Source organism: Entelurus aequoreus, linkage group LG11 (genome assembly GCF_033978785.1).
Source record: "Entelurus aequoreus isolate RoL-2023_Sb linkage group LG11, RoL_Eaeq_v1.1, whole genome shotgun sequence".
NCBI lineage: Eukaryota > Metazoa > Chordata > Actinopteri > Syngnathiformes > Syngnathidae > Entelurus > Entelurus aequoreus.
This window is the reverse complement of record NC_084741.1, coordinates 48,040,300-48,053,239: the sequence shown is the minus strand read 5'-3', so window position 1 is coordinate 48,053,239 and position 12,940 is coordinate 48,040,300. Positions and strand designations below refer to the sequence as shown.

The 12,940-nt window shown below is 38.1% G+C and overlaps 1 protein-coding gene across 5 annotated transcripts in view; it reads right to left on the bottom strand.

The window, feature by feature from the left end:
• Positions 1–12,940, bottom strand: part of LOC133660186 (triple functional domain protein-like) — a 251,212-nt gene that overhangs the window by 95,889 nt on the left and 142,383 nt on the right. For all 5 annotated transcript variants that reach the window (XM_062063430.1, XM_062063425.1, XM_062063427.1 and 2 more), the window contains 4 exons: positions 10,647–10,769; positions 10,286–10,477; positions 4,143–4,312; positions 2,044–2,218 (listed from right to left, as the gene is read on the bottom strand). In XM_062063430.1, coding sequence (XP_061919414.1) covers positions 2,044–2,218; positions 4,143–4,312; positions 10,286–10,477; positions 10,647–10,769 — 660 coding nt within the window. The remainder of the gene's footprint in view (positions 1–2,043; positions 2,219–4,142; positions 4,313–10,285; positions 10,478–10,646; positions 10,770–12,940) is intronic.

The following is a 12,940-nucleotide window of genomic DNA, read 5'->3' as shown; positions in this document are numbered from 1 at the left end:
TGGTCCTTACGGGCGACCTGGTGCCCGCGGGCACCGCGTTGGTGACCCCTGATGTGGATGAAGATGAATAATTAAAATGGCTTGTGTTAAAGTGGTTGCCACCCTGATTTTACATGCATCATGAGGTCAGAATGCACACTTATAATATAATGTGTTTAAATGTTATGCTAAAATCCATTATGAAATAAGTAAAAAATAATCTACCGGTACTTTAAAAATGAATTTGAGTAAATTCTGTCATGGGTTAAAGGTTACTATAGAGAAGGAGAAGGAGACTACGTGAATGAATTTTATTAAAATTTGCCTTTGATTATGTCTTTCAAGTTTTTCACCTGCATACTCAATACTGCATATTATTCTATACTATACTATATCTTGTATACTAATATCACCAATATGCCTATAGCCCTCAATCATTACCACTATTATCAACAAAAAAAATATTGAGTGGAATCCAGTTCAAGTTGAAGTACTTCCTTTTTTCAAGTGTGGGAAGCTACACAGCCTGAAGACACTTGACACATATCGAAAGATCTTGTGCTCCAGATGTCATTCTACATGACAAAACAGATGTAAACTTGGAAAACCATGGTGGTCCACAACTTTTTTGTGTGTGACTGGGTCAAGGAAATTGGTATCAAGACTCTCCCGGATAAATCATGCATCATTTTTGCTCGTTTTGTACTAGTTTATGTACAAAACCCAAAACCAGTGAATTTGGCAAATTGTGTAAATCGTAAATAGAAACAGTATACAATGATTTGCAAATCCTTTTCAACCTATATTCAATTAACTACACTGCAAAGACAAGATACTTAACGTTCGAACTGATAAACTTTGTTATTTTTTGCAAATATTAGCTCATTTGGAATTTGATGCCTGCAACATGTTTCAAAAAAGCTGGCACAAGTGGCAAAAAAGACTGAGAAATTTGAGGAATGCTCATCAAACACTTATTTGGAACATCCCACAGGTGAAAAGGCTAATTAGGAACAGTTGGGTGCCATGATTGGGTATAAAAGCAGCTTTCATGAAATGCTCAGTCATTCACAAACAAGGATGGGGCGAGGGTCACCACTTTGTGAACATATGCGTGAGCAAATTGTCAGTTTAAGAACAACATTTCTCAACCAGCTATTGCAAGGAATTTAGTGCAATTTGTTCTTTTATTCATTTTTGTATTATTTATTATTTTATTATTATTTTATTATGGTGTTTTATTTTGGCTTGTCCCAAATCTTATCTGATTAGGATTTTATATGTTTTATCCTTTTTATGGGGAACTTTGAGTACATGTACTATTTTGTGATCTTGGCAATGTTTGTGATGCTTGTTATGTGATAGGTCTTTGTATTGCATATCTAAGATGTTACTTTCTTTGTATGTTTAAATGGATGTCCTGATCTTGCTGGCTGCAAAACAGGTTTACCTTTGGGTACTAATAAAGTAACCTAACCTAACCTAACCAATGCATAAGATATTTACTGTTGTGTTTGTACTTATTGTAGCTTATTAGTAATTATATTCCTACACCTTCTCATTTGCTAATCACTGCACTCTATATCTATCCGTTGTTACATATTCTCAATTTTTTTTTTAATTAGAAAATGGTTACCCAAAAACAGGAAGTGAACTTTAGATGACAAAATGTAAGTAAAGAAAATGTCAGTGTCAACATGTAAAAGTTATAGTGTGAATCTATAATACTGTATCTATGAAGGATGGGTAGAATTGAATAATTACTTTCCTTAATAATTCTGCAAATTTAACCACATGCTGTTCCTTGTAGTATAACTTGTTGACATGTTTAAGACAACAACGACAACAAAACATACAGTATACTATGTTGATTTTTGCGCGTGACTTTAATCGAAGCGATTGACAGCATTGCCTCCATTGCTACTCTTTACCATATTTCCATAATCCTTCCCTTTATTATTTTGTGTTCTTCCTGAGTTTATAGAAAATCAATTGTATTCAGTTAATGTGCACAGGGAAGATGAGGCTAAACAAATAAGATTTCATTGTAAGTCTAACACTCACATCTATGGCATCCCTCTCAAAGATGCGAAGCTGGAGGAAGAGCTCCAATTTGATCTTCCTCTCCTGGAAAAGCTCCTCCATCTGGCCCTGGGCCTCATCCAGCTGTTGTAGCACACTTTCGATGTGCGCCATGGAGCTGTTGTGGGGGGTTTTGTTGCTTGAGATAGCGGAGTCTCTGTACACAGAATACACAACATCAAAGTTGGATTAGGGTCCTGTCAGACCTGTACACAATTATCTCAATATTTAGTAGGCTATAATTTACATTTAGTAGACATGGCAGCTGCCTGTGTCGAAGAAAATAGTGGAAAGCCCTAAAAAGGGTGTTAAGTTTAACATCCAAACCTAATTTCTCCTGCTGTTGTGTCGAAAGCAAATCCGACTCGTATTGTATACAGTAGGAAGGGGATTCATGTGGCCACATTCGTCGAGCTTTACCTGACACATGAAACGAGACAAATTGGGGGGTGTACTATTCACTTTAGCCGCTAGGCGGCAGTAGAGTGTAGAATATTTTAAAATTAGTTTTGTGGCAATTCCAACTTTGACCACAGCGCCAGCTGCTATGTAGAGTGGCACTTTCCATCATTTTCAGCAGCACCTTCCTCTCATGCGAAAGCCACCCAGGAAGGGGGCTATACGAATCCCTTTCCTACTGTATGTCACACAGTTAGCGCAATGTGGTGCCTGTGTGCTGTGTAAAAGGCAAAAGCAACTAATGCCAGTTCTTTTATGGTTCTGATCAGCCAATTTTGTGGGACCTTTGTGTGTGTTATATACAGTGTTGGGACTAACGCCGTTACTTTCGGCGGTAAATAGTAATCTAACGCGTTATTTTATATTATCAGTAACTCAGTTACCGTTACTACATGATGCGTTACTGCGTTATTTTACGTTATTTTTTATGTAGTATCGGCTAGAAACTGAGAAGATCTGAGTGTGTTTTATTGCAGCGCTGCGGAAGAGGCAACAAGAAAGAGGCGCACCGCGCGCTGTCTGTGTGTATGTGTGTGTGTGTGGGAGGAGGCGTGTCTGTGTTTACTAACAAGACATCATGGCGAAGCCCGAAGCCGAGTTTCTTAACATGGAGATATTCTCAATACCTTTCTTTTGTTGACCAGAAAGAAAAGAACATTTTAGTTGAATGTAAGTTGTGTCTTGGATCAAAGATCCTATCCTAGCAATTAAAATCTGCTGAAACAGCTACAAAAGCAACATGCTTCGACGAAGCTAGTAAAGAGAGACACACTTCACCCCCACCTCCAACAGCGGCTGGATTTTAACGAGGCACTGCGCACTGAAGGTACACACTCTTGTCAATTCTCTTATATACTGTTGCTCTTTCATTCTAGACTTCTAGAGTGTTTGATTATCACATCACTCTAAATGTATAGACTATAAAGTTCACAAACATAAAGAAGGATGCTAGTGGGCCAGGCCAATCTTTCCTTATCTCTAAACTAAAACTGGGGAAATGTGTAGTGTTCTGGGCTTCAGACATGATTTTATTTCAGAATTCCTTGAGATAAAAAAACGCCTGGTAAGGCTTTGTGTATGTAGTGTGTGCCTTCCTTGGTTTACAGCTATGTTTTTATTATGCTGTTTGTTACTTATGTATGTTATGTTGCAGCTATTTAAAATAGTTTTGTCAATTTGTTCTGGCCTGAAACAAATCGGCCCTTTGAAACATATCTTTGTCTTTGTGTGTTGTACCTGCATGTAGACCACATTGCTTAGCAGAGTTCAGTGATGCAAATGCATGTCAAATTGATCAACAGATTGTATTATTCTCCAGTGCAATAACAGTACTGAAATGAAGGCTACAAGGGCATTAAATGGGGCCTTAAAATAAAAAAATAAAATATATATATATATATATATGTATATATATATATAAGCACAGTAACTAAATAGTTACTTTTCACAGTAACGCATTACTTTTTGGTGTAAGTAACTGAGTTACTTTTGAAATAAAGTAACTAGTAACTGTAACTAATTACTGGTTTTCAGTAACTAACCCAACACTGGTTATATATACTGTAATCATGTAGCTTTTTTCGCCTTTGTGTACAATGTTGAACTATTACTGTAAGGCTCACCTTAGCTGTTGTATGAGGTCTTCCCCCTCCTTGATGACATTGACAGTAGCTTGCAAGGTGGTCTGCTGCTGCTGACCGAACCGTTTGATCAAATCCTGCACGGCTTCTACAGATTCTGCGTAAACGTCATCCAGCAATTCCTTCTGAAGCTCCTCCAACCACGTCCATAGCTAACAAGAAAGGCAAGCAGTTAAAATGCAATATGGTCAATTGTTCACCACAACTCAAGGCTGGCTCTCATGAAGGAACGAGAAACGTGTAATTGTAAACACTTCATTTAGCGGTTAGGAAATTAATTGAAAATTGCAAAGCATAAAAATGGATATAAAATAACTTTTCACCTGCTGCACCTTAAATCAAATGCAATTTTCCTCAGGTAGGGGGGGCCTTTAAAAAAAATCCAAATAGGCATATAAAGATGTGAAAATTTCATATCACGGTTTTCATGACCAAAATTATCCGAGTTATTATTGCGGTATAGTTGAACATGCTCAATTTTTTTATATTTTATAAATAACTAAAATAAATAGACACACTGATAGTAAACCCACTATTTTGCATGTTGTTTGTTTCTTATGCTGTAAGATTTATTTAAATGAGAAGTGCATAACAAATACAATCTATTGGTATCTATTATATCTGGGAAGTGTTGCGGTGTCCTACTCTGTTCAGTGGTCCTTGAAAGCATCGTACAAACACCTCTGTACAAAAATTACTCTGTTCTAAGACAGCAGAGCACAGCTCGTTTGATCAATGTGGACAATTGAATAGCTTAGTTGCTCAGACAGCAGTGTGTTTATATACGTTTAGATTGATGCATGTTGTTTCTTAATGGGGAAAGACGTTTTATGTCTTTTGTTTTCATGTTAGCATTTAAGCCAGCGAGCTGGCGTCAAGTCAGTTGTTTTTTTTAAATCAAAGTACAATTATCAATCACAGACTTTTGATCATTTTTATAATCATTAAAATTTTTACCACAGTTATCAAGAATACAGTTTATCACTACATCCTTGAATCCAAGTCACATGACACATATGGAAAGCACCTGACTTGGACGGTATAGCTCGGTTGGCAGAGCGGCCGTGCCAGCAACTTGAGGGTTGCAGGTTCGATCCCCGCTTCCGCCATCCTAGTCACTGCCGTTGTGTCCTTGGGCAAGACACTTTACCCACCTGCTCCCAGTGCCACCCACACTGGTTTAAAATGTAACTTAGATATTGGGTTTCACAATGTAAAGCGCTTTGAGTCACTTGAGAAAAAGCGCTATATAAATGTAATTCACTTCACTTAGAATATCAATTGTTTATGTCGCGCTGTAATTTAGCTTGAAGTTTGAAGTGTGAAATGTTATTTTGTGGAGGTACAACAATAAAAGGAAATAACAATCAGTCATATCTGAATCTAAGGCAAAGTAATTTGGATAGACTCTTCCAGTGTCATAGTTCAATAGTGGTTTGATAGTCTGTCCTTACAGTAGACAAATATGGGTTTGAATTGCTGTTGGAACATTTCTATATGGAGTTTGCATGTTGTGCATGTCTCTCTATGTTTTTGTCGGGTCCTCTGGCTTCCTCTAAACATTCAAAAAAGCGTATGTTACGGTAATTAAAGATTCTAAACTGTCCATAGGTGTGCATGTGCACTGTGATTGACTGGTGACCAGTCCAGGGTTTATTCCGCCTCTAATGCAAAGTCAGCTGGGAAAGGCTCAAGCTCAGCAGTAACCCTACAGATGATAAGGAGTAGAGAAAATTAATAAATGCATAGAGTTTCTAGTGTATAATCGTTTATACAACTGATTAAAATGCAGTAATGTAGTTAAGTAGAGACAACTAGGGATGGGTACAGAATTTGGCACTTTCATAGGTACCGACCAAAGTATTTCAGTATTGTAACGGGTACCAATTCTCGTAAAATCAAACAAAACCATATTTTAGTACCTTTTTTGCATGTGATGTCACATCTCGATGCAGACACAAAGCACCAACTAAAACGTTTGGCCGGGAAACAAGCAGTCAAGCATTCAGAGCGGATACCCCAAGTATTGTTTCAATTTTCCATGCAAACAAAACAAGAAAAAGGTGCTCAAAAGTAAAGCAAGGCTCCACTTTTCAAAATGTGCTAGCTGGATGCTATTTTACATTGGATTTTCCATGGGCATGCTAACGATTAGCATTAACGATTTTACATGCCGATTTTAACACCCCTAAATTTGGTTATCAAAACTACAACTAAAATACATGTTACAATTAAACATCTGGTGTACAATAAGTACACTACTTACAGTTTAAACACTTTGTAGGGCTAAGCATGAGAAAAAACTGGCACATTCAACTTAATGGCAAAGACTACTCCTGGCTATAGCAACACACCATTGCCTATACACTAAACACATAAAAGTAGCGTACATTGATAGGATTGACTACCGGTATTGATTCCTAGGCACCGGGAATAGGTACAGTTTTGATTCAAATGTGAAAAGGCTCCCATTCATAGTAGCAAGTCCAGCATTTGCTTGATTTTTGGCGTTACATTTCATGCATTATTCACTAACATGTTAAAAATATATATTGCATTTGAAACAAAAGTCTAAAAAAATCCAAAAAGGTTCTTTCTTGGCTTGTGCTCCACCTATCTACAATATTTGATGGAAGGGGTGGGGAACAGACGATCAAAATTATAAAAGTAGAGCCATATTGAACAATATGTAGACAACAGAGTTCTTGTCCACATGCTGGCTGAGCACACGTAGGAATCGATAAAAGCTGCCGATTGCACATGCAGGAGATGTCTTTGAGAAAATCAGATCCAACCAGTTCTGCTCCACACTGGTGTTTTATCAGTAGTCATTTTCTGTAACAGATTAGCCATCTGGGTGAGTTGGCATCAGCACATTAAAGCTCTGGCCAAAGCATCCTGGCTGCAGGAGAGAACCTGGCACCTGCTGCATGTCTCAAGACCCACAATACCTCCTCCAACCTTGCCACCACCCCTGAGTAACATGGTGTACATTATTACCTGGCATTGTGACAGACATTTTTGTCGGTAACCAACCGTACACTCTCTGAATGACAAACAATTAAAGATGACAGGCAACAAACTATTGTGGTGTTGAACCTTCTAGACCGGTGTATAGTATAGTTATGTTAAGTACATAATCATCTTCAGTGGTTCTCAAACTTTTTTCACCGAGTAACCCCGCAGAAAAAACTAGGCTCTCCGAGTACCATCATAATGACCAACATTAAAATACAGTAGTGCAGTAGGCCGAAATATTCATTCAAAACAAGGCAGAGGTTTTATTTAACAAGTATATGTAACATTTTTGGCCACTGTAACATTACACACAGTTTGAGGAGTAACAGTGGTAATTAGTGGTACACGTACCACAGTTTGAGAATCTTTCATCTACTTCATCAATAAAATCAAAGTGAATCTGTTTTTCCTGTCATTAATCTGCGTACTTGTCAAAGGCAGCAATATAGCTACACAAACACACACACACAAGCGTGCACTAAAACTCACACAAAAACACACTTGTGCGCACGTGCTGGCACACTGACCTACAATGGTGTGAGATGACAGATGGGATGGAGGTGATTAGTCCATATGGACATTAAAGACAAGCTTCATCAATAATGCTGTGACTCAGTCTGTCCTAATGGGTTTATGTAAACAGTGTCTTGTGTTAACGCACGCAGAGTATGGTACTTTATCAGTGTGAAAAGGTTAATTTGGACAATTAGAGATGTGTGACCATTATCATAACCACTGGAGGAGGGAATACGGGAGCAGCAAACACATAATCTACCGCCAGTAAACATTACACCAAATATATTTCATGCCTTTATCTTTATAAAAGAACAAATAGCTTCAATATCAAAATATTTTATGAAGCTTAAAAAATTCAATGTTGTAGGATTTTAATAATCCCCATGTGCAAAAAATATAAATAATCCTCAAAATATGAATCATGACTAGCAAAGGGATGACTTCTATGGGGGGTTTGGTACTTGCTATTATGTCCTGTCAGTACAATTTACTTTCTTTCCCAGACTTCATCTTTGATTTCCTTGAAGTAGTCAGAACCGATAAGTGTCTGCCAGAATACAATAACCTCTCATTTGCTCATGATTGAGCTGTACAGGTAATGCACTGAGAAATGGCTGCAGTATTACATACAACTTATATACAGGCTGTCCTCATTTTACGACGCCTTGTGGTTAGAATGAGCTCTCGAAAAATATTTCAAAAACGTAATTTTGGTCTGTGAACAATACAACACTGGCTGGGGAAGCAATTACAGTGCATGCAGTGGAAGAATACAGTATGTGTGCTGCAGAATGCAGTACAGTAATCCCTCGTTTATCGCTGTTAATCGGTGTCTGACATGACCGTATGGTAAGTGGAATTTCGCAAAATAGAAATGCATAATTATAAATTAAATATTTTAGACCTAGAGCACTAAAAAGTTTACTATCTTACCTTCTAAATAAGTTTATCAACATTATGATCCCTTTTGACATGAAATAACACCATTTAGTCACCTTTACTCTCTTTTAGTCCAATATAGTAATGCTGCCAGAGGGTCAGCCAATCAGTGGCCACATTACTATACAGCGTGATATTATTGCTCTCGTGGCCAATACTATTATAGTATTGATACTTTCTTGTAATTGTCAGGTTTTTTTAGCCACTTTATGATAGAAAATGCTTAAATTTTTATTATCTATTTTTTAAAGTTTTGTACATTTATATGTACATGTAGATGCTGTATCCAGACAGATCCATTAAGAGTTTGAGCAGAAATATGTCGTATAGTAATTAACAACACACAATAAAACATGAACAAAATGCTGTGTCACAAGAATGGTTTTTGAAGTAATAGCGTTGTGACATGAAAAAAACACAAGTAATATAACAAACGTTTTGCTTTTTACGTTCAGTTCGATGAGATGACAAAACATTTTAGCAAGTATTGATGTTATTTGAACAATGATACAGTTTGGAGTTAAATAAAGGAGGAGTGAGCATCCTAGTAAACAAACTAAAGACTTTATAAACAAGTTGTGACAACGTTCTCGACACATCGCCTGCTGCATGTTTCCTCACGTCATTAACTCTCAGTCACAGCAGCTGATGGACGCCGTGTTGAGAAAATAAAAGCAACATCAAATAGTTTTCTCCTTCGCTGTATACTTTTAGTGTGGGAACTTTTAGTGTCTCCAATTTTGTCCACACCTATCGCCATTTAAACACAGCAGTGCGTTTTTGAACGCACGGCGAGAAGCGAGGGAAAATGACATTAAACCAAGCGCTTGGCTCCGTTTACTCCGAGAGGAAATCTCCGGAGCTAAGTCTGTGTAGTTTGTCTGCCATGATAATCAAGCCAAAGGACGCTAGTGTACATGCGCCTGACTTCGTGTTGCCTAAAATGCATTAATAAATGAATTTTTTTCTGTAATTAAAAAAATAGACTGTATTACTAACTATAGGGAATTGTATCGCAAATTATCATTATACCGTTTACCGTTACATCCCTGGTCCATTAACAAGTAAAAAGTCCAGGGCGGTCAAGGCATCTTCTTGCCGCCGATGCTGGTCACTTTTTTAGAGCATTACGGCAAGTGACAAAGGCGGTCGCGGCAGTTCCCGCGGTTAAATTCGAGCCCTGCTATAACTCAAAGAGTTATGGATACATTTTTGATGGCATTTTTCCAGAAATTTTATCAAAATCGACAAAAAATCAATTCCTCTCATCGACTACAAACACACTTCACTTCCGACTTATGCCGTTCCACGCCCCCACATGGCGCCCGTGCTGCGCAGAGCATTCTGGGAGATGTAGTTTATTTCTAGACCCGGCCAACGCTAAAGCGCAGGAAAGAAATACACACCAAGTTTTTGTTTGATATTGTTAGGCATCACAGTGTTATTGTGAAGACTTTGAGACCAAAACACCGCGGTATCTACAAAACCGTAAAAACCCTACCCATTACTAGTTCCAACAAACACGTCGTAGGGAACAGAACTCCTTCATAATCTGAGGACCACCTCTATTAACAATGAATGAGTATGTGTATTGTGTTTGAATGTCCGTGTAATTGGGTGATACAAGGAAATAGAAAGAGAACAGGACAAACCTCTTTAACGTGCGTGTGGAAGGAAACCGACATATCCAGTAGCACCTTGCGTTGTTCAACACGCCGTACGAAGTCCTGGATTCGATCTTCAAGCTGGTGGGCAGCCTGGTATATTTCCTCTGGGTCACATTCTCCGGTCTGGGCCAACTGCTCTGCTGCCTCAAGCAACTTGTCAGCATTAGTGTAGGTGTTCTGTAACATGGAGATTACATAACATCACCCATGAATTGGACAGTCAAGATAAAACCTAGTTAACTTCATTAGAACAATCTAAAGATGAGTATTATACTGTTTAAGAGTTATTCTAACAATGGAAATGGCGTCCTTTGAAGGCACAAGTAACAAGAAGCCTGAAGCTTACCTGTGCAACCTCTTCAAAATCTTCATGTCTCTTCTGCAGGGCTCGTGCTCTGTGCAAAGACTTCCCGACGCCAGTGTGTTTACTGAGGAATGCCTCACCATGGTTTTCTATCCAGTCTAGTACCTTAAAACACACATGGTAAGCATTAATACATTTGTATTGCAAAAAAGGTAGTTTTCAGACTATGTCACTAAAAGGCAGTGCAGCTTTTAAACCAATAGGGGGTGCACTCGAACGTAAAGAAGCTGTAAATTCCATTTGCATTACAAGGATTCTACTATAACTCATAGCTTCTCTTTTGCTTCATCCTCTTTCCTTCTCTGAATTGTTTGTTTTCATCATTTCCTGTGAAGTTGGGGTGTCCAAACTTTTTCCACTGAGGGCCGCACACTAAAAATTCAAAAGATGCAGGGCTCATTTTGATACATTTAATCTTCAAAGTCAATACAATATATACATTTTTAAAGAGAAAAAATGCCTGCATGTTAGCTTTGTGTTTTTATTGGGAGTGTATAATAAATATGGGACATACAATTATTGGGCCAATTTGAGAAAAAAACCCGGAAAATATGGCTTTGATAAAGCTAAAAAAACAAAGAAACAAAAAATAAACTATCCAATGGGGCCAGATTACCTGTACAGTACTGTGCTGTATGTGTTGAGCAAATTAAGCGCTCCCAATTTTCCTGCTTGTGTCCTAAACTTTACCTGAGCTCATTGTAAACAAACATGGCGTTGGTCGTGTAGGACTTCTTCGCTTTGTCTGAAACCTTATTACCCAACTTAAACGACACTATGGCCCCAACAGTGTTTTGAAAGCCTATACGCAGACACCTGCGCTTCTAAAGAATATGCCCCAAAGTCAGCCACAAAGAAAGGTGTGCACAAACTACAGTAGTTAAATAAACATTTTTTAATCAGTTATTGGTATCGGTCTTGAGAAGCAGGAAGTTACGTGTTTCGGTATAGGCTTGGAAAATCGTGCATCCCTAATTTTTAGCGTCAATATTTCAGCTTTGCCTTGTTACTTTAAACCAGGGGTGTCCAACTCATTTTAGGTCAGGAGCCACATGGAGGAAAATCTGTGCACAAGCGGGCCGGACTATTAAAATCATGGCATTGAAACAAAAAAATAAAGACAACTGTCTTACTTTGGCCAAAAATAGAACAAACACATTCTGAAAATATTACAATAAAAGTATAGAAAAAAATACACGGCAGGGGTAAAGTTTAGATCCATGAAGGAAAGAAGAAAGTGAATAAATGTTTATAACTGAATACATTTACATATGCATAAAAATGTGTTTTCTTTTGTATTATTTTTTTTAATGAATTAAGTAACGTTTATGACAACCTTTTTTCCAAAACACGATATCGAATGTGAGATACAACAGGACGATGCATACATTTATCATTTGTTTTCAAAACGGTTACAAAAAAGTGGGACCCCAAAAATGTACTGTGGGACCCCATTTTGAAAATTCCTAGCGCCAACACTGATGGAATATTGGTGTGTGCAAAACAGCAGCAGGCGGCTGTGGCTTGCGGGCCAATTCTAATACTAATCAAATATCATCCCGGGGACCGTAGATAATTCATTCGCGGGCCTTGACTTTGACACCCCTACTTTACACCTATTCGCTCTTTAATTCCACTTTTTATGTGTCTTTTTGTAATAGTATTTCTTAGAATGTGTAGAGGGCCATAAAACAATGTCTGCAGGCCGCAAATGGTCTGCACTTTGGGCACCCCTGCTATAAAGCAACATACGGTATAGTGTTGGAAAGTGTTCAGATTCCAATGTGAATTAATATATTAAGCAACCTTAAGGTTTACATACAAAAGCAACTGTACAATGACAATTAGTTTCATCAATGTTAATGTCAAGGTCTCAGGCAATGTACAATCACAATGCACAATGTTCTGAGGCGATAAACTGCTTCTCCATGGAAACCACTACAAAGAGAGAGGGGTGATTAGAGGCAAGATGGAAGCATTGAATGCTAGAATCATGGAGATGCTGCCTGAAAGAGAGGGAAGAGAGGCAGAGAAGAGTTCACGCCCAAAGGGTAGAAAACAGAGAAGGCGCTGTACACCAACTCGGTAGATTTGATCTAAGAGCTTCGCCATCTAGACTGTCTCATGGCGTTTCGCTCAGTCGATGGATGCTCTTACTTTATAAACCCAAGAGGAAGCACAAAGGGCTTTGGAGATTTTTGAGTTGATTATATTACATCCCTTATATCATACATCGGCTTTCCGGCGTCGAAAACATCTCCATTACCAGTAATACA